This window comes from Zalophus californianus, chromosome 3 (assembly GCF_009762305.2).
Source record: "Zalophus californianus isolate mZalCal1 chromosome 3, mZalCal1.pri.v2, whole genome shotgun sequence".
In the NCBI taxonomy this organism is placed as follows: domain Eukaryota; kingdom Metazoa; phylum Chordata; class Mammalia; order Carnivora; family Otariidae; genus Zalophus; species Zalophus californianus.
Genome location: NC_045597.1, coordinates 66945935 through 66968729, shown reverse-complemented (window position 1 = coordinate 66968729; position 22795 = coordinate 66945935). Strand labels below are relative to the sequence as shown.

At 33.9% G+C, this 22795-nt stretch overlaps 1 protein-coding gene across 14 annotated transcripts in view; it reads left to right on the top strand.

Annotated features, from left to right (window-relative positions):
* The window catches only part of NBEA (neurobeachin), a 680715-nt gene that overhangs the window by 174129 nt on the left and 483791 nt on the right, over nt 1-22795 (top strand). For all 14 annotated transcript variants that reach the window (XM_027588285.2, XM_027588293.2, XM_027588287.2 and 11 more), the window contains exons 14-17: nt 10636-10715; nt 11410-11472; nt 11573-11670; nt 15375-15467. In XM_027588285.2, coding sequence (XP_027444086.1) covers nt 10636-10715; nt 11410-11472; nt 11573-11670; nt 15375-15467 — 334 coding nt within the window. The remainder of the gene's footprint in view (nt 1-10635; nt 10716-11409; nt 11473-11572; nt 11671-15374; nt 15468-22795) is intronic.

The following is a 22795-nucleotide window of genomic DNA, read 5'->3' as shown; positions in this document are numbered from 1 at the left end:
CACATGAGATCTTGGGTCTTTATGAAAGATGTTCATAATTTTTTAGTGCTTGCTCTCTGCCACAAGATGTTTTTGGTTCATTTTATACTTACCCAGTCCTGGAATCAACCATTTCTCCAAAGAGCCCTGGTTTGTCTTGGTGGATATGGTTTTTGAGATTTAGGTGTTCAGTGTGCTTATTGTGCTTATTGCTCTTTGAGTGGCACTGCTTCTAGGCATTCTGCATGGATCTGGGAAAAACAGGTTTGTACATAGATACCTTTCTTTCCAGTTTAAAACCACATGGTTCAGTGTAGCCTCAAACTTATTATATTTATAGCTTTCTTCCTTCAATAGTGAAAAATCTGGCTTAGGTAATCTATAATGTATTTATATATTTGCTTATTTTACATTATGAAACAATATTCTGACATGTGCACCGTCACCTTCTCAGCTTTGACATTGCCAGTTAGCCTGACCATCCCCTCACCTCCAACTCTGCCTGGTCCTTGTCACCTCCTTCGCCCTGACTGGCTCTTTGCTGCTGACCACACTCCTAGTCCATGTTGTCTCCTCACCCTGACCCTGAAGGTCCTGCAAGGCGTAGTTTCCTCTTCAGCCCTGCAACATCTGGTGTTTCCTTGGCCTCTGCTACTTCCTCCTATCTCTGGGCCCTCCGGCCTGACTGGCTCTGGCTACCTCAAGGAGAGAGAGGGAAGAAGCCAAAGAAATATATTTTAAAAGAAAGTGGCAAGAAAGTGGAAGAGAATATCTTTTTCTTTGCAGTTTATTCTTTTTTAATGTATCTTTTTATTTACTATTTTTAATATCTTTTTAATTTAACTTTTTAATACGACTGAAATTAACTTTGATATTTAGTGAAATGTGAGGCTCTGACTTGAAACATAGTTTTCTAAATAACAACTTTTCTCAGTACTATTTTGAACTGAAATGATTTCTTTTAAGGACACTCTAAAGATAATTTGTACTACACTAGCTTTTCATTGTACTAATTCATATGCAGGCACTGACATAAGTAGGATCTTTTTGCTTTTACTCTTATTTAACACTTATGTCTCTTAATTACTATGTCAAGTTCACTGTAAAAAATGTATTTATATTAACAAGGTACCATAGTAATACATGATCTTAGTTAGCAAGCAGAATAATAGAAATGTTTATAAATAAGAACTTACTTTCTCCCAAGGAGCCAGAATCACCAGTCTTACATATTTTTCTACCTCCTTTTCTGTGCTCATTCAAACACAGACTTACACATGCCTACATGTAGATGCTTCAACTTATATGTGTTTCAAAGATTTATTTTGAATACATCATAAATGCAAATCTGTAAATATGTAATAAACTTCAGATAGATCCCATCAAACTTAAGAAATAGAATATTACCATAAACCTGTATTTACCTATCTTTGGTCACATCTTCCTCCCATTCCCAGCCATAGAGATAACCCCGTGCTCAATTTTATGTTTTATGTTTTATTTTATGTTTATTATACCTTTTCCTTTCTTGAATTCTTATTATTTCTTTAGTATGTTTTACTACTTTGCTATTTATGTATGTATTCCTAAAGAGTTGATTGTTTAGCTTCTGTATTTTACATAAATGGTGTCATTTGTGATTTTTATGTCACTCAATTTTATATTTGTGAAATACCTGTTTATTCTATTTTCTAAAATATGGATTCATATTATGTGTATAAATAAGACTCATACACATGTATATATTTTTCTAAAACATCCTCTTTATACAGTGTTTGACAGTAGTAATTATAGCTAACATTTACTAATTAACATGGACCAGGCACTATTCTAATTCCTTTACATATGTTGCTCTATTTAATCCTTACAAAATACCCTGTGACATAAGCACTATTATTATTCTCATCCTTACAATAAAAAAAAGAAACAACCGACACACTAAGATTATATAAAACTTGTCCAATTTCATTAAATGAAAGTAAAGAAATTATTACTAAGATAATGGCAAGAAATTATTACTAAGATAATGAATGTCTCTACCAGATGGAATGGAGGATGTGATCAAGTTGTGGCTCAGAGCTTAGGACTGGTGTAGGTTGAGGACTTTAGTATGCTGGAACAAGCTGGTGCATAGCCAATTATTAAATATTTACGTATTTCACAACCTGTTTTTTTTTATTATTATTATGTTAATCACCATACATCATTAGTTTTTGATGTAGTGTTCCATGACTCATTGTTTGCGTATAACGCCCAGTGCTCCATGCAGAATGTGCCCTCTTTAATACCCATCACCAGGCTAACCCATCCCCCACCCCCCTCCCCTCTAGAACCCTCAGTTTGTTTTTCAGAGTCCATAGTCTCTCATGGTTCGTCTCCCCCTCCAGTTTCCCCCCATTCATTCTTCCCCTCCTGCTATCTTCTTCTTCTTCTTCTTTTTTTTTTAACATATAATGTATTATTTGTTTCAGAGGTACAGGTCTGTGATTCAACACTCTTACACAATTCACAGCACTCACCATAGCACATACCCTCCCCAATGTTTATTACCCAGCCCTCCCGTGCCTCCCACCCCCACACTCCAGCAACCCTCGGTTTGTTTCCTGAGATTAAGAATTCCTCCTATCAATGAGATCATATGATACATGTCTTTCTCTGATTGACTTATTTCGCTCAGCATAATAACCTCCAGTTCCATCCACGTCCTTGAAAATGGCAAGATTTCATTCCTTTTGATGACTGCATAACATTCCATTGTATATATGTACCACATCTTCTTTATCCATTCAACTGTCAATGGACATCTTGACTCTTTCCACAGTTTGGCTGTTGTGAAGATTGCTGCTATAAACATCGGGATGCATGTACCCCTACGGATCCCTACATTTGTATCTTTGGGGTAAATACCCAGTAGTGCAATTGCTGGGTCATTTTGTAGCTCTATTTTCAACTTTTTGAGGAACCTGCATACTGTTTTCCAGAGTGGCTGCACCAGCTTGCATTCCCACCAACAATGTAGGAGGGTTCCCCTTTCTCCACAAACCCACCAACATCAGTCGTTTCCTGACTTGTTAATTTTAGCCATTCTTACTGGTGTGAGGTGATATCTCACTGAAATTTTGATTTGGATTTCCCTGATGCCGAGCGATGTTGAGCAGTTTTTCATGTGTCTGTTGGACATTTGGATGTCTTCTTTGGAAAAATGTCTGTTCATGTCTTCTGCCCATTTCTTGATTGGATCATTTGTTCTTTGGGTGTTGAGTTTGATAAGTTCTTTATAGATTTTGGATACTAGCCCTTTATCTCATATGTCATTTGCACATATCTTCTCCCATTCTGTCAGTTGTCTTTTGGTTTTGTGAACTGTTTCTTTTGCTTTGCAAAAGCTTTTTATCTTGATGAAGTCTCAATAGTTGATTTTTGTCCTTGTTTCCCTTGCCTCTGGCGATGGTTCTAGGAAGAAGTTGCTGCGGCTGAGGTCGAAGAGGTTGCTGCCTCTCTTCTCCTTTAGGATTTTGATGGACTCCTGTCTCACATTTAGGTCTTTCAACCATTTGGAGTCTATTTTTGTGTGTGGTGTAAGGAAATGGTCCAGTTTCATTCTTCTGCATGTGGCTGTCCAATTTTCCCAACACCATTTATTAAAGAGACTGTCTTTTTTCCACTGGACATTCTTTCCTGCTTTGTCGAAGATTAGTTGACCGTAGAGTTGAGGGTCCATTTCTGAGCTCTCTATTCTGTTCCATTGATCTATGTGTCTGTTTTTGTGCTAGTACCAAACTGTCTTGATGATTACGGCTTTGTAATAGAGCTTGAAGTCTCGAATTGTGATGCCGCCAGCTTTGTTTTTCTTTTTCAACATTCCTCTCTGGCTGTTCGGGGTCTTCTCCATACAAATTTTAGGATTATTTGCTCCATTTCTTTGATGAAAGTAGATGGTATTTTGATAGGGATTGCTTTAAATGTGTAGACTGCTCTAGGTAGCATTGACATCTTCACAATATTTGTTCTTCCAATCCATGAGCATGGAATGTTTTTCCATTTCTTTGTGTCTTCCTCAATTTCTTTCATGAGTATTTTATAGTTTTCTGAGTACAGATCCTTTGCCTCTTTGGTTAGATTGATTCCTAGGTATCTTATGGTTTTGGGTGCAATTGTGAATGGGATAAACTCCTGAATTACTATGTACTATGTTGAATAGCAGTGGTGATAGTGGACATTCCTGCCGTGTTCCTGACCTTATGGGGAAAGCTCTCAGTTTTTCCCCATTGAGAATGATATTCGCTGTGGGTTTTTCATAGATGGCTTTTATGATATTGAGGTATGTACCCTCTGTCCCTATACTCTGAAGAGTTTTGGTCAAGAAAGGATGCTGTACTTTGTCAAATGCTTTTTCTGCATCTATTGAGAGGATCATATGGTTCTTGTTTTTTCTTTGATTAATGTATTGTATCACATTGATTGATTTGTGGATGTTGAACCAACCTTGTAGCCCAGGGATAAATCCCACTTGGTCGTGGTGAATAATCCTTTTAATGTACTGTTGGATCCTATTGACTAGTATTTTGCTGAGAATTTTTGCATCCCTGTTCATCAGGTATGTTGGTCTGTAATTCTCCTTTTTGATGGGGTCTTTGGTTTGGAGATCAAGGAAATGGTGGCCTCATAAAAGGAGTTTGGAAGTTTTCCTTCCGTTTCTACTTTTTGGAACAGTTTCAGAGGAATAGGTATTATTTCTTCTTGAAATGTTTGGTAGAATTCCCCTGGGAAGCCATTTGGCCCTGGGCTTTTTTTTGTTGGGAGATTTTTGTTGACTGCTTCGATTTCCTTAGTGGTTATAGGTCTGTTCAGGTTTTCTGTTTCTTCCTGGTTCAATTTTGGTAGTTGATACATCTCTAGGAATGCATCCATTTCTTCCAGATTTTCTAATTTGCTGGCATATAGGTGCTCATATATTTTCTTATAATTGTTTGCATTTCTTTGGTATTGATTGTGATCTCTCCTCTTTCATTCATGATTTTTTGATTTGGGTCATTTCTCTTTTGTTTTTGATAAGTCTGACCAGGGGTTTATCAATCTAATGTTAATTCTTTCAAAGAATCAGCTCCTTGTTTCATTGATCTGTTCTACTGTTCTTTTGGTTTCTATATTTCATTGATTTCTGCTCTGATCTTTATTATTTCTCTTCTCTTGCTGGGTTTAGGCTATATTTGCTGTTCTTTCTCCAGCTCCTTTAGGTGTAGGGTTAGGTTGTGTATTTGTGACCTTTCTTGTTTCTTGAGTAAGGCTTGTATTGCTATATACTTTCCTCTCAGGACTGCCTTTGCAGTATCCCAAAGATTTTGAACAGTTGTGTTTTCATTTTCATTTGTTTCCATGAATTTTTTTAATTCTTCCTTAATTTCCTGGTTGACCCATTCATTCTTCAGTAGGATGCTCTTTAACCTCCACGTATTTGAGTTTCCTCTTGTGATTGAGTTCTAGTTTCAAACTACTGTTGTCTGAAAATATGCAGGGAATGATCCCAATCTTTTGGTACCGGTTGAGGCCTGATTTATGACCTAGGTTGTGATCTATGCTGGAGAATGTTCCATGGGCACTAGAGAAGAATGTGTATTCTGTTGCTTTGGGATGGAATGTTCTGAATATATCTGGGAAGTCCATTTGGTCCCGTGTGTCATTTAAAGTCTTTTTTTCCTTGTTGATCTTTTGCTTAGGTGATCCATTTCAGTGAGGGGGGTGTTAATGTCCCCCACTATTATTGTATTGTTGTCGTTGTGTTTCTTTGCTTTTGTTATTAATTTGCTTATATAATTGGCTGCTCTCATTTTAGGGGCATAGATATTTACAATTGTTAGATCTTCTTGTTGGATGGACCCTTTAAGTAGGATATAGTATCCTACCTCATCTCTTATTACAGCCTTTGGATTAAAATCTAATTTGTCTGATATGAGGATTGCCACCCCAGCTTTCTTTTGGTGTCCATGAGCATGGTAAATGGTTTTCCACCCCCTCCCTTTCAATCTGGGGGTGTCTTTGGGTCTAAAATGAGTCTCTTGCAGACAGCATGTTGATGGGTCTTATTTTTTTATCCATTCTAATAGCCTGTGTCTTTTGATTGGGGCATTTAACCCACTTACATTCAGGGTAACTATTGAAAGATACGAATTAGTGCCATTGTATTGCCTGTAAGGTGACTGTGACTGTATATTGTCTATGTTCCTTTCTGGTCTAGGTTGCTTTTAGGCTGTCTCTTTGCTTAGAGGACCCCTTTCAATATTTCTTGGAGGGCTGCTTTTGTGTTTGCAAATTCCTTTAGTTTTTGTTTGTCCTGGAAGCTTTTTATCTCTCCTTCTGTTTTCAATGACAGCCTAGCTGGATATAGTATTCTTGGCTGCATATTTTTCTCGTTTAGTGCTCTGAATATATCATGCCAGTCCTTTCTGGCCTGCCAGGTCTCTGTGGATAAGTCTGTTGGCAATCTAATGTTTCTACCATTGTAGGTTACAGATCTCTTTTCCCGAACTGCCTTCAGGATTTTCTCTTTGTCTCTGAGACTTGTAAGGTTTACTATTAGATGTTGGGGTGTTGACCTATTTTTATTGATTTTGAGGGTTGTTCTCTGTGCCTCCTGGATTTTGATGCCTGTTTCCCTCCCCAAATTAGGGAAGTTCTCTGCTATAATTTGCTCCCGAATACCTTCTGTCCCTCTCTCTCATTCTTCTTTTTCTGGGATCCCAATTATTCTAATGTTGTTTCGTCTTATGGTATCACTTATCTCTCGAATTCTGCCCTCGTGATTCAGTAGTTGTTTATCTCTTTTTCTCAGCTTCTTTATTTTCCATTATTTGGTCTTCTATTTCACTACTTCTCTCTTCCGCCTCATTTATCCTAGCAGTTAGAGCCTCCAGTTTTGTGTGCACCTCCTTAATAGCCTTTTCGATTTCAACTTGGTTAGATTTTAGTTCTTTTATTTCTCCAGAAAGGGTTTCTCTAATACTTCCATGCTTTTTTCAAGCCCAGTTAGTATCTTTAAAATCATCATTCTGAACTCTAATTCCGACATCGTACTGATGTCTGTATTGAGCACATCCCTGGCAGTCGGTACTGCCTCTTGTTCTTTTTGTTGAGGTGATTTTTTTCCATCTTGCCATTTTGTCCAGAGGAGAATAGATGAATGAGAGAACAAAATGCTAACAGGGTAACAACGTCCCCAGAAAATATACTCTAAACACATCAGAAAAGACCTGAAACCAGGGGAAAAGAAAGGGAAAGAAAGAAAAAAGAAAAAGAAAAAAGAAAAAGATAAAAACAAAGAAACCAAAACAAAACAATATGATCAAATATGATCAGGCTGCTGCATAGATCAGTGCTACACACTAGATTTTGGGCGTATTTTGGTCTGTTAGAAGAAAGTGCCTCCCGAAATTTTAAAGAAAGAAAAGCTTATATATGTACAAAAGTAAGGGTTAATATGAAGGGATGGAATATGATTATAAAGATGAAAATTATAGATTATAGATTATAGATTTTATAAAAGGAATTGATAAGAAGTTGGTTGAAAAAAGAAAGAAGAGGATTTAAAAAAGAAAAAGGGAGAGAATGTGATCAGGCAGGAGACTAGAACAAAGCCATACACTATAGAGATTTAGGGTATATTTTGATCTGTTAGAAGAAACTGTATCTCAGAATTTTAAAGAGAAAACAATATATATAGATAGATAGATAGATATCTATATATACCAAAAATAAGGGTAACTACTATGAAGGGATAGAATATGACTCTAAAAATGAAAAATAAAAAAGATTTTTTAAAAAAGGGATTGATAAGATGGTTGAAAAAGGGAAAAAGAAAAATTTTAAAAAAAAGTTAAAAAAATGAACTTTGAAAGATTAAAGAATCATGGTAAAAAAGCCATGAATGATATGTGCAGTATTCTCCTAGCGCTGGAGTTCTGCCATTTACATTGATTGGTAAACTTAGTCTTGACTGGCTGTTCTTGCTGATCTTCTGGGGGAGGGGCCTGTTGCCGTGGTTCCCAAATGTCTTTGCCGGAGGCGGAATCGCTCCGCCCTTGCCAGTCCGGCTAAGTAATCTCCGGTTTGCTTTCCGGAGCTTTTGTTCCTGCAAGCTTTCCGAACAGCTTTGGAGGACCAGCATGAAAATGGCAGCCTCCCAATCTCTGCCCCGGAGGAGCCGAGAGCGCAGGTCCCCACTCCTCAGTGCACCCCCAGAGAAAAGCAGTCACTCCCGTCTCCCTGGTCTCTGGCCGCACTCCCCATGCTTACCCGGCCTGTGACCGAGCATTTCTATCTTTGCCACCCGACTCCTTGTGGAGTCTCCAGAGGAAGGGGATTCTCCCCGGGTCTGCTCCTTGTTGGGTCCCTGCTGGTAGAGCAGTGGCTCGACTGTGCTTCGGATCACGGTTTATGGCAACCCCAAGCTGAGAGCCCACTCCTTGGCTCAGTCTCTGTAGCCAGCTTCCCTGCTCCAATACCTGGGAGCTCTGCCACTCTCAGGCACCCCGGTTTTTCTCTGACCCCGAGAGTCCGGAGACCGCACTTTCCCAGCAAGGGTTCCACCCACCGCTTAGCCACTGGAGCACGTCCCCCAGCGGAGCAGACTTCTAAAAGTTACGATTTTGTGCTCCAGGGCTCTATCATTTGCCAGAAATGACCCCATGGAGGCCCCACCTCCGCCATCCATCCTCCTGAATATCGCCTAGGATTCACTTCTCCGCACTTCCTACCTTCCAGATAGTGGTCGCTTTTCTGTTCAGAGAGTTGTTGCTATTCTTTTCTTCCATCTGCTGTTGAGTTGTAGGTGTTCAGAATGGTTTGATCCCTTTCCACCTGAAATCCTGAGACCAGATGAAATCTGGGTCTCCTAATCCTCTGCCATCTTGCTCCCCTCTCTACAACCTGGTTTTTAAACTATTGGTAGCCTGAGCTTGAATTTAGTCAGTAGTAGTTATATTTACACAACACAAATCAGAAATCTGCAATTATTTAATCTGATTCATATTAGGACCTCACCCCTCCACTCATGTAGTTCCTTTACTTGCATACCAGTCGTTAATGGGTTTCTCTGCCAGGTTACTGTCAGCGTTCAGTATCTTGACCTAAAGAGTGGTTATACAGGTGTTCATTTTATGCCAATTCATTAGTTTGTACATTTACATCTTCTGTATGTGTGCTATATTTCACAATGAAAAACAGGGTTTTTTTGAGATAGCACGAATAGATGGGGAGGGTCAGAGAGAGAGGGAGAGAGTATCTTAAGCAGGCTCTATGCTCAACGCAGAGCGGGATGCAGGGCTTAGTCTCATGATCCTGAGATAATGACCTGAGCCAAAATCAAGAGTCAGATGCTTAACCAGCGGAGCCACCCAGGCTCCCCCACAATGAAAATCATTTTTAAAAAATTAATACCAAGTGTTGGTAAGGAAGGAAAGGGTATTTTGTACACTATTGGCAATAGTGGAGCCAAAAATGTAGAGAGCAGTCTGGGAAATGAGAAAGAGATTTCTTTTTCAAGAGTAGATGGAATGGATTTTTTGAGTAATAATTTGCATGTAAATATTTGTTGAGTGAATAAAAGATGTTATATATTATACATATAGGGATTTTTATTTTAAAACTTATAAAGAAGCTGTATAAATCCTCATTGCTTCAAGAAAAACTTGATATTTAAGGGCTTTTGTAGTTCTAGTTACATAGTTAAAGGTATAATTTAATTATTGTATACTATGTATATTATATATATTATATATATTGAATAATCTCATTTATTGGTAATTAAATATTTGCAATTAATTACTTTGAAATTTAGGTGTTATGGAATTGATATGTACACTTAAACTATTCACATTCATTTTCATTTATTGACTCGAGAATTTTTTGAGTTTCCACTATAATACATATTTGGTATATACAAGTAACAAGGGGAAAAGAAACTACAAAGCAAATAATTAAAATAGAGTGTCACTTTTTCTGCGCTTTGTTGTATAATGTGTGGTGTGAAAATGGAGATGGTCTTTAAGTGAAGAAAGGTTTAATTAAGATGAAAGAAATGTTGGGAAAACTTGGATTTGGGGGAAAAGGGAACCTATTAATTTAATAAAAGTAGGAAAAGTTGTGTGAACACTTGATGATTATACACTTATGAATGGATGGTACTATGTTATAATTTTTTAAAAAGTAATTGTTGGGCACCTGGGTGGCTCAGTTGGTTAAGCAACTGCCTTCGGCTCAGGTCGTGATCCTGGAGTCCTGGGATCGAGTCCCATGTCAGGCTCCCTGCTCAGCAGGGAGTCTGCTTCTCCCTCTGACCCTCCCCCCTCTCATGCTCTCTGTCTCTTATTCTCTCTCTCAAATAAATAAATAATAAAAAAATCTTAAAAAAAATAAAAAGTAATTCTTTTCCCCAAATCTGACATTTGGTGAATAATTTGAAATTTCCAAAATCTGAAACTTAATGTTTGAATCCTCTGATATAATTGAAATGGTATAGCATTAATACTAACAAATATTATAATCCTAATAAATACAACTTGTAAAGAATTCCATAGTATTCCAACATAATTGCATTAAGCTTATTTAGTATCATGGTTTTTTTTGCTTTTTTTTTTCTTTATGTTTTCTGTTTTATTCTAGATGGTCCCCGGCCATCACAAAAGGAAATTATATCACTACGGGCATTTATGCTACTTTTTCTGAAACAGCTCATACTAAAGGTAAAATAATTTTACATTATTTAGAATTGCAATATATTAGATGAAGAGGAATTTTTGACATTGTTTAAAATCAATATTGTAAAATTAGCAGTAACTATTTTTCATTTATGAATAGCTTTCGAAATCCTAAAGTAAGTCTTAGGGTTAACTTTCATTAAACTTCACTTTTTGTTAATCCTCTTTGAGATCTCCATTTTAAGAGATATAGGAAATGGACAAGGAACATATGCATAAGATATGAGCATAAAGTTTTATTCCAGAAAATGGTCTGTGTACCTGTATGAGAAGACTTACATTATGTATTTTATCACAGTAGGATTTTTAAAAGATTAAGATAAAGAAAAATGGAAAATAAAGGTAAAATATACATCAATTGGTTCTATAAAGTTTTGCATTATTTTAAAAAAGAATAAATGGTTAGAAAATAGTAATATGAACAGTTAGATGATCAAAATATACTTACTTTTGATAGTGATGATCAATCAAATATTGGCCTTAAAAGACTAGATACAGTTTTCCAAATATTTACTTATTTAAGTGGAAATAATATAGTCTATGAATTATGAAATACTTAAAGATTTTAATGAAAACATCACTACTTTTAGTTGTTCTTATTTTCTTTTAAAATGATCATTTGATGCCTGTCTTTAAAGTTTTAGTTTTAGATTTAAATATATATATTTTTTTAAATTAGGATCGAGGGGTCAAGGAAGATGAACTTCAGAGTATATTAAATTACCTACTTACCATGCATGAGGTAGGACATGGTCTGGGTCTTCTATTTTAATTATTTTATGCAAAGTACTAGAATAACATATCAACTAAAGAAATTTGTTTTTGGTGATCCTTATATGCAGGATGAAAATATTCATGATGTGTTACAGTTACTAGTGGCTTTAATGTCAGAACACCCAGCCTCAATGATACCAGCATTTGATCAAAGAAATGGAATAAGGTATGATTATAATATTAGCATTACTAGTAGACTTTAATTGAGTACAGTTGTGCTTTCTAGAATAACTCCTACTCTAGGAACTTTTGAATAAATACAGCAAAATCTTACACACAAGAAGGGAATAAATGGAGAAAGCTAGTATTAATCTTCTAATACTCCAGCTGATAAACTATTTAGAGAATGGGTCTTGGTCTCAAGAATAGTATTTAAATTGTGATGCTGTAGTAAAGATATTTCAGTTAGTGTGAAGAACAATTTTTTTTTTTGTAGGAAGACAAGAAACATGGTATATTTCAGCAAAAGAGCACAGGAAAATTGTATGAATTTAGGCTCAAGAACTAGATAGTGACCAGATTTGGAAGATACTGGCCACATAATAGAAAGAGATTTAGATTTTATTCTGTTTATGATGATAAAAAGTATTTTGAATGGGGTACTGATTTGCTAAGATTTCCATTTTGTTAGATTTATAGTCAGCAGTGTGGAAAATGAACTGGAGAGGGATAAAACTGATGTAGCAAAATAAGTAGAGAGATTATTTTATTCATCAGTATTAGGGACGATGAGTTAGGACATTGGCAATGTAGTTGGAGCAAGAGGACAAAACCAAAAGAGTTTGAAGACTAAGTTTAGTTAGAATGATTGTAAGTAATTATGTAGGTAAGTGAAAAATAGTTCCTTGATTAGTATTCTTATGAACTTCAGCCTATAATCTAGCCCCTTAGGGATTCTCCTTTTTAATTTTTCTGAAGTCTGACTTATTGGAATGAAGAAGAAATCTTTTTTTTTTTAATTTTTATTATGTTAATCACCATATATTACATCATTTGTTTTGGTGTAGTGTTCCATGATTCATTGTTTGTTCATAACACCCAGTGCTCCATGCAGAATGTGCCCTCTTTAATACCCATCACCAGGCTAACCCATCCCCCTACCCTCCTCCCCTCTAGAACCCTCAGTTTGTTTTTCAGAGTCCATCATCTCTCCTGGTTCGTCTCCCCCTCTGACTTAGAGAAATCTTTTAAGCCATGTGCAACTCAGTGAACTTCCACAGTTTGTAAAAGAATTTGGAAATGATATACCTACAAAGGAATTTTATTAGTGCTTCTTTTACTTGGCCATTTATATCAACAAATGACAGTTTTCTAGATTTGAAGGACTTCTTTCCAAATCAGAGAAGCAATCACATCATTTCTTTCTTTCTTTTTTTTTTCTTTTTTTACAAAATCACATCATTTTTGTTGGTTGTTCTGTTTGAGTTATCACTGTGATCTTTGAGTTTACAAACCTTGGAGTTGCTACTCTATTTGAAGAAGAGAATTACACATTTAATTAAGAACTATAAATATTTTCTTACTATGAGGTTGAACTATATGAAATTGCTGATACTTAACTGTTTACTAAATAATGGCATATTTGGTTCAACCTAATCATAAAATACAGTTATTCTTCTTAAAATATATTTAGACTGAAAAATTAGTATCCTTGACCTTAGATCCTAGTATCTCTTTTATTTATTATATCAACTGATAAGTGAATCAATTAAAAATGTCCTCATCATCCTTGTGAATGATACCAGGCTTAGATTGGTTAATATGAAATTCAGACACAAAATTCTGCATTACTTTGACAGAGTGAAAATATGATCTTACAAAGGAGAATGATAATTGGTTAGATCTTTAGGGGGCTGAAATAGTGATTTATATGTATAGTATGAGTGGAATGATTAGACACAACGAATACCAAGGCCTGGTTGCTCATGATTGAAATCTACTAAACATGTCCTATTATTACCAGTGTGTTCAAAACAGTGACAAAGATGGAAAATTTTCTCCTTCAGTTTTTCCATTTTAAAAAAAATGTGGAGAATGTAGGCTTTGACTAAAGATATGGAAAAAATAGGCTTATTAGATAGAACACTTAAAGGTCTGTATCTTAGAAAGATAGATACTCAAGTATAGCAGTTATATATAAAATATTTTCTGGGGAAAATTCTGATAAATTGTCATTTATATACACTAATAACTGAATGCAAAGAATGAAAATTCTGGTGACATTTTAACTGGCTTTAAGAAAGACCATGTGATAATACAACATTGAACTGAGCAGCTAAAAATGTGATATTTTTATATCTGAAAATCTTAAAAAAAAGAATACATAAGTACTTGTCTCAAGTGATTTAGATCATTTGCTGGCTTAATATAGTAAGCTCAAGCAGATTAATTAGGATTCACTTAACTTATGATATTTCAGGTAAATAGTCATTAACTGATATGTCAGTAAATTTCTTAGGCTGTGAGCTTTTACTTTGGTTCTCAAGATTATTTTTACTGTTGAATGTTCTTTCTCATGATTTCCTGACTAGTTCTTTTTCTTGCATGTATAACTTTCCTATTCTCATACCTTTTTTTTTTAATTACTGATCTTGGTTCATAAAAGTTCTGAAGATAGATTTCAATGTAAATACATATTTAGGAACATGAGGCTTTTGAAAAAAATCATCTTCTAAAGGAAATGGTAACTAATGTTTATCTCAGTCTGTTCTTCAGTAGAGTAACACACAAATAAAAAGCAATATCAACAATATTTATTTTATTTTTTAATAGTATAAGCTACTGTTAAAACAGACGTGACTAGCTTTAAGTAATTTGTTCCCTTTTGTTAATGTCACTGAAACGATATAAAAATTATACTGTACCTACTAATACCAACTTTTTGTTTAGCCTCAGTTACTTCATCTTGAAACATAAAATGACACTTTATTTTTAAAAAAGACTTAATACAATAAAGTACATCCTAATTTTATAGTCACCACTACCACTTTCAAAGAACTTTCTTAAATTCTAGAATTAGTTGCAAAAGAATATAGTTATTATTGTTCCCTACTACCTTATAGAAAAAATATTTACTTTTATGTTTTGGAAAAAACACAAGATAAAAATTTTTTAATATTTATGAAAATTATAATGCCTATAGCCCTGTTCTTACATCATATTCAGATGACTGTATATATTAGGTTGGGTTATATGTTAGTAGAGACTTCTTTGCTCCATGTAATAGAAAACTTCTCAAACCAATTTAAGTAAAAACAATAATCTCATTAGGGTAAGAACAAGGAATTGGAAAGCTATAAGGAAACAACTTTGCTTTCTCTGCTACTTCCTATATGGTCGCTTTATTCTTTTGTGTATAGACTCGTCTCTGTGAACAAAACCAGGCTGCCTTATAGTTTCTGTTTTAAATAATTTTCTAATTCAAGAGCCCAGAAAGTACTAGATATTGTTTCTCAGATCTCACTCCAAATGCTCAGAAAAGAGAAATAATTGGGCAAGTATCTATCCATGGTCCAATTAGCTATAAACAAGACAAAAAGGTCATCAAGTAGAAATGTCAGGGGCAGTTCTAACAGAAGGGGAAATACAGCCTAACTAAGCATGTATCTTAAAATAGAATTTTTTTTTCAATATGCTAGAAGTCAATACTTATGAGCAACAAATCACTTTGAACTTTTGAGTATTTATTTGAAGGCCAAGTTTAAAGAAATATTAGTAAAATGTACTAATTTTTAATTTTTCCAAAGAATTTAAAATCCTGAAAGGTACTTTATATTTTTTATATTTATAATTCATTGTAAAGTATATAGTGCTTATATTTTAATATTTGTAAGTGCTTAAAATGTTTATTTATTTCTCTGTTTTTTTTAGAGTAATCTACAAATTATTGGCTTCTAAAAGTGAAAGTATTTGGGTTCAAGCTCTGAAGGTTCTGGGATACTTTCTGAAGCATTTAGGTCACAAGTAAGTTGATGTTTTTCATAATGAATTGTGGAAATACCTATTGAAATTGTATTTTTAGTAGTTTCATATCTAATGGAACATGAAATTTGACTTGAATAATCTTAGAGCAGAAAATAATAGCTTCCTGTTGTAAAAGTTGTAAAACTGTTTTATAAAAGAATGTTTATTAATAGATTATAGAACAAATTCACAATTTAAATAATAGAGTTTATTTTTGTTTGCTGAAAGAAAATACTGTTCATTTTAAAGATATAAGAAAATATTTCATCAAATAAAACAAAACACTTCATAGATATGATTTTAATGAAAACTTTCCTGACAGGGAATACCATGTATATGAGACTTGCTCTTTTGCTTACATGCTAAGCCAGTATTTTATTATTTGTATTTTTTTTCTAACATTGAGGCTTATTTTTTCTTGTGATTTAAATATCCTAGAATATTTCTTTTTTCCCTAAAGTCCAGACTTTAGATACTTTTAAGTGTCATTTGCTGATATAATGAATGTTTTTCATATTATGTTGTCCAGTGCAAAATTATTCTTTTTAAAATTCATTTTCTATACAAATGAGCCCAAGAAAGTATCATTTAATTATTGCTAGATGGGATTCCTCTCAAAACCTCACTGTTGCTGTTTCTTTTTGGTGCTTAAATTTATGAAGAGTTTATTGATAACACTGATAAAAACTACACAAGATCCAGATAAGACATCTCTAACATGCTAAATAGTTTGAAAGACTAGATTGCTTTTTATTTTGTTACCAAATCAGTAGTCAAGTAAAGGAGAATAGACATATTACAAATATAGGAAATAGTTCAACAAAGCCTGGATTGTAGGAAAGAATTATGAATATATGAGGAACTGTAAATATACTAGTTGATTGAATACTGAGAGTGAAAGCACATGTACTTTTAATATTAAGAGAGAAGGACTACTCATGTAACTGGTTAAGTAAAAGAAATTGACTAGGAGAAATTAAATAAAGGATTCTAGCCCTAGATGCAACCTCTTAAAAATTATTAAGAAAACACATTTAAAAATATAACAATGTGGAAAAGATAAGCAAAACTAATCTGCAGATGAGAACACTCACTGGAAAAATATTGTTATAGAGTACATAATAATTGTGATTAGAAATTTTACTGTAAGTTTAAAAAGTAAGGAATGAATTCCTCTGAGGAAGGATTACTACTAAGCAGAAATTCAAGAAGTTGGAAGACATGGTAGGGTAACACAGAAGTGTTGGATCATGGACTTTTAAAAGTCTTTGGAGGAAAGTTTCTATTTTTGTTGAAGAAAAAAAATTTATACAAATAAAAATGAAATCAGAGGAAGCCTGAAGGAAGATAAATTGTGTGGTTGGCATAGTAAGAGACACAGAAGATAAAAATGAAAAGAAAGCAAATAATATGTATTGAGGGAAATAGAAGAGTTCAGAAGGATCAAAGAGAAAATGATTGATATAGAAAGCACAGAAATTCCGACAATGGTGTAAATTGAGTTCCCAAATAAGAAAAGCAGAACAATGGAACTAAACAAATATTTAAAGCTATAATTCAGTGAAGTCCTAATGTAAGATTTTGCCATCCATATTAAAAAGTCAGGCTGTGTACCAGGGAGAATTTTCCTAGAATGGTCAGCACAAAAGTAAACTATTGGATTTAAATGTAAGTCAAGAATCCTTTTTCAGCAGTGTGCAAATAGGGGGAAATTTGAGTTGGGCTTCAGACTTTTCTGCAATGTTTTTCAATAAAGAAAACAGAGCAACACCCATAGGATATTGAAGTGAAGAAAATGGGAGCCTAAGTATCGTTTAAGTAAAAAGGATGCTGCCAAACAATTTTTAACCATACAAGAAATTGTTTTTCTGAATAATTATTGAGAAAATTTCTGGGACAAAGTTCAGCCAGTCAGGATGACTGGACACACTATAGCTAAGTACTACTGGTGAACACTGAATGAATTTAACAGTGAAACTAAGCCTAAAACAAACATTTGAATTAGAGTGACAGACCAGAAATTACTTTTATAGGCCCTATTAATGCAGAAATGCTATAGTTATAACGAATTGGGAAAGGACTGAGGAAAGACAGAAAGTAGAGTAAATCCAAAGAGTCAAAGGTTATCCATAAGAACCTTACAAATGAAATATTAGAAACACAGGCTTACTGACTAAAATTAGATGACACAGGAGAGATGAAAAATTAAGAATAAATATATTGAATTTATCATTGCTCATAACGGGAAAATACACTTTCTAAACACATAGAGGCCTTCTTATTCCTTTACAGTTAAAGAGATAAGAAATTTGGTGAATTTATAAGAACTGTATAAATAAAACTAAGAATAATATGTGTAATGGAATCTTTAAAAATCTATTAAGTATGACATATCTAACACCAAACATCTGCCATAAAAATAAATGTAAAAGTTTTTGTATTTTAAGGAAAAAAAAAGTTCATCACAGTAATAAAATGCAGATCTATAAGCAAGAAACATACTAAAATAAAGTGATTTAGAAAGGCTGAAAATTAAAGGGTACCTAAAGGTTATACCACATATATACAAATGAAAAAAACAGGAATCATGATCTCAGCATTGGACAAATTAGAAGTCAAGCCAGAAAGCCGTAAATAACATAAAGAAGGACACACAATGTTAAAGGGTGAAACTTTCATGAAAAGGAAATTATAGGAGAAATAATATGGTTACCATTAGTTTAAAACATTAAAATGGTTTTTATTTCACCTATCTTGGTTCATAAAAAATCAAGGGAGAAAGTAACATAAATAACAAGGTAAATCTGATTAATATAGCTTGAAGTCTGTATCATGTTAATAAAGAAAATAACTTCAATGCCATGGAACATTTATGAAAATTTGACATGGCATAGCAGACATCAAAGAAAAATTCTAAAACGTAAAAACAAAACAGATAAGGTTGTCTTATTAACATACAGTAAAGAAAATAGGAGCAAAATCTGAAACCAAAATTTCTTCTACCTAGAAATTTAAAATTTATTAAACAACTTTTGTGTCAAAGAGAAGATGCACACGAAGTGCAGATTTTTTTTCAGGATTTAATTTTATTTTATTTTTCATCATGGTAAGTGTACTCTTTAATCCCATCCCCTATTTTCCCCATCCCCCTCACCCACCTCCCCTCTGGTAACCATCCGTTTATTTTCTATAGTTTAGAGTCTTGGTTTGTCTCTCTCTTTTCCTTTGCTTGTTTTATTTCTTAAATTTCGCATATGAGTGAGATCATATGGTATTTGTCTTTCTCTGATTTATTTTGCTTTGCTTTATACTCTCTAGCTCTATCCATGTTATTGCAAATAGCAAGATATCATTTTTTATGGAAAAATAATATTCCATTGTGTATATATACCACATCTTCTTTATCCATTCATCTATCAGTGGACACTGGGCTGCTTCCTTAGTTTGACTATTGTAAATAATGCTGCAGTAAACATAGGGGTGCATGTATACCTTGTTGTATTTTTGGGGTAAATACCCAGCAGTGCAATTCCTGGATCATAGTATAGTTATGTTTTTAATTTTTTGAGCAAATTCCATGCTGTTTTCCACTGTGGCTGCACCAGTGTGCATTACCATTAACAGTGCAAGAGGGTTCCTTTTTCTCCACATTCTCACCAACACCTCTTTCTTGTGTTTTTGATTTTAGCTATTCTGACAGGTATGAGATGATATCTCATTGTAGTTTTGATTTGCATTTCCCTGATAATGAGTGATACTGAATATCTTTTCAAGTATGTGTTGGCCATCTGTATGTCTTCTTTAGAGAAATGTCTGTGCATGTCTTCTGCCCATTTTTAACTGGATTATGTGTTTCTTAGGTTGAATTATATCAGTTCTTTATATATTTTGGATAGTAACCCTTTATCGGATATGTCATTTGTAAATATCTTCTCCCATTCTGTGGGTTGCCTTTTAGTTTTGTTGATTGTTTCCTTCGCTGGGCAGAAACTTTTTATTTTGATGTAGTCCCAATAGTTTAGTTTTGTTTTTATTTCCCTTGCCTCAGGAGACATATCTAGAAAAATGTTGCTATGGCTGATGTCAGAGAGATTATTACCTGTCTCTCTTCTAGCAGTTTCATGGTTTCAGGTCTCACATTTAGGTCTTTAATCAATATCAACTTTGTTTTTGTGTACGATGAAAGAAAGTGGTCCAGTTTCATTGTTTTGCATGTGGCTTTCCAGTTTTTCTAACACCATTTGTTGAAAAAGCTGTCAGTTTCCCACTGTATATATTCAGTCCTCCTTTGTTGATTACAAAGTCAATGTACAGAAATTTGTTGCATTCCTATACACTAAGAATGAAGCAGCAAAAAGTGAAATTAAGAAAGCAATCCCATTTACAGTTGTACCAAAACAATAAAATATCTAGGAATAAAACTTAACTGAAGAGGTGAAAGACCTGTACTCCAAAAACTATAAAACACTGATGAAAAAAATTCAAGAATATGCAAAGAAATGGGAAGACATTCCATACTCATGAATTGGAAAAACAATATTGTTAAAATGTATTACTCAAAACAATCTACAGATTTAATGCAATCCCTATCAAAATACCAAAAGCATTTTCACAGAACTAGAACAAATAATTCTAAAACTTGTAGGGAACCGCAAAAAACCAGACCCCAAATGGACAAAGCAGTCTTGAAAAAGAAGAACAAAACTTGGAGGTATTACAATTCCAGATTTCAAGTTATATTACAAAGTAATTAAAACAGTATAGTACTGGCATGAAAATAGATACATAGATCAATAGAATACAATGGAAAACCCAGAAATAAACCCACAATTATATGGACCAACTGCAGAATATTAAAAAAACAACTTCAAGAAAACCTATGAGATACAGCCAAAGAAGTGCTTACGGGAATATCCATAGTTATAGAGCAATAAAAAGAAAACAGAAAAAAATTAAAATATATAAGTTAGGAAAAGAATAACCAAATAAATGGAAGGTAGTAATTAATAAATAGAAAAGTAGGAATTAATGATTCTCAGGGCACAGAAAATCATTTAAAAAGCTGATTTTTTAAAACTCATGATCTAGATGGATAAATCATTATTAAATAAGAAAGGGCAAAAGTATTAATGTACAAAATAAATTACAATTTCCATAATTAATATACAAACAGAAAATTAAAAGAATTTTACATGATAATTTCGCCCAGCTTTTCCTAGAAATTGATAAGACAACCTAGTGGAAAAAGAGGAAAAGGATATGAATGAATGGTTGGCTCATAGAGGAGAATATGCATGGCACATAAACATTTGAAAAGAATGGAGTCCTACTTGTAATAAGGGAAATATGGGGACGCTGGGTGGCTTAGTTGGTTAAGCGCCTGCTTTTGGCTCAGGTAATGATCCCAGGGTCTTGGGATCTAGTTCCCCATCGGGCTCATTGCTCAGCGGGGAGCCTGCTTCTCCTTCTTCCTGCTGCTCCCTCTGCCTGTGCTCTCTCTCTGACAAGTAAATAAATAAAATCTTTAAAAAAGGGGGGGTCAAATCTAATCTGAAACCAAAGTAAGACATCAATATATTAGATTGTTTATGGCAGAGCAAGCATTCTCACACATTGCTAACTGGAGCATTAATTGGTATAGTCCCATTTGGAATGCAGTGTTAGTTTTGATCAGTGTCTGTCAAAATTACAAACAAATAGACTTTTTACCCCAGCAGTTTATCGCTTATACCCATGTGAAAACATGACTCTTCAGAGTTATTCATTTTTCTGTTGTTTATAAATCGTAAATGTTAGGAGAAATCTTAAATTTCTATTAATAGGGGATTTGTTAAATAATGTATGGCTCATTCATTAAATAGAATGCCATGCAGTTGTAAAACAAAACTCATGAGATAACTCTTAGTATATTGATATCACAATTACATTGTTGCATGATTAAAAACAAATAGTATAGATGAGTATGTACTGGGTGTGATTTTGTATAAAAAAGAGGATATAAGAATTTAGCACTTCCTATATTACATTAAGAAAATCTAGAAGGGTATGTAAGAAACAAGAAACTAAGAACAGTGGCTCCTAGGGGCGCCTAGGTAGCTCAGTTGGTTAAGCGTTTGCCTTCAGCTCAAGTCATGATCCCAGTGTCCTGAGATCATCCCTGACATTGGGCTCCCTGCTTCTCCCTCTCCCTCTATTGCTCCCCACTGCTTGTGCTCTCTCACGCTCTCTGTCAAATAAATAAGATCTAAAAAAAAAAAAAAAAGAACAGTGGCTCCTAATGGGGAGTTGATAGAAATGAAGGTGGATGTGGATCAATTTAATTTTTTAAGCATGTGAATGTTAACCTATTGATATAATTTTTAAATAATAACATTGTTTAGAAAAAACTACAAATATTTTTAAAATAACAAGCAACTTAAAATCTTGGAAGAATTTTCATTCAATATTTTATTGATGGAGTTGAATAAAATCAATGACTGATTAGTTAAAATGAGGCGTTCTTGATTGGTACAATCATGTAAAAGGACTGAGGTAACACTGAATATAAGTGTTTTCTTAATTACTTAGCTACACAGGGGATTAAGTCCAAATGATTTCTATCAATATGCTAATAAAATTAAATCTAAATGTAAAATATAACATTTAAAACAAAGTATGTATTAGTTGATAGTTAATAGAGATAATGGTTAGTAAAATACACGTAATTCATTGCCTTTCAATTTGGACTGCATAGGTTTGGATCCTGGCTTAGTCACAAATTTTCCGAATAGTTTTGGAAACATCCTTGAGCCTCAATTTTTACCCTATAAATGAGTAAAACCATACTGCTTCCCTCACTGAGTTTTAAAAATAAATGATAAAGTAGATTTAAGATGGTTAATCACAGTGTATTGCAATGTGATAATTTAAATTGTTAACAAAAAGGTAATAGGTACAATATAACATGTAGTTCTGATAAAAGCAGAGCATATCTTCAATATATTTATCTTAAATATAAAGCTTAAGTATGAAATACTAGCAGCATTCAGATCAGTGAGATAAGTGTTTCTACTATAATTGTTACTATTAATTATTGTTTAAGATGTGAAAAAATAAAACAGTTATTAGGGAAGAGGAAATAGGTAGTATTTATAAAGAGTTTGAGTATATAACTAAAAACATATGAAAATCATCTCTAAAACTGTTAAAAATGAAATATCACACAAACTCAGTGTCTCATTTGTGTACAGAGCAATTGTCTGTCAGGGAATCTGAGATGGGTCCATAGATGAAGCTAAACTGAAGTCTGGTGGGTTGGTCCCTTGTAACGCCTAGTTTATAATTTCTGT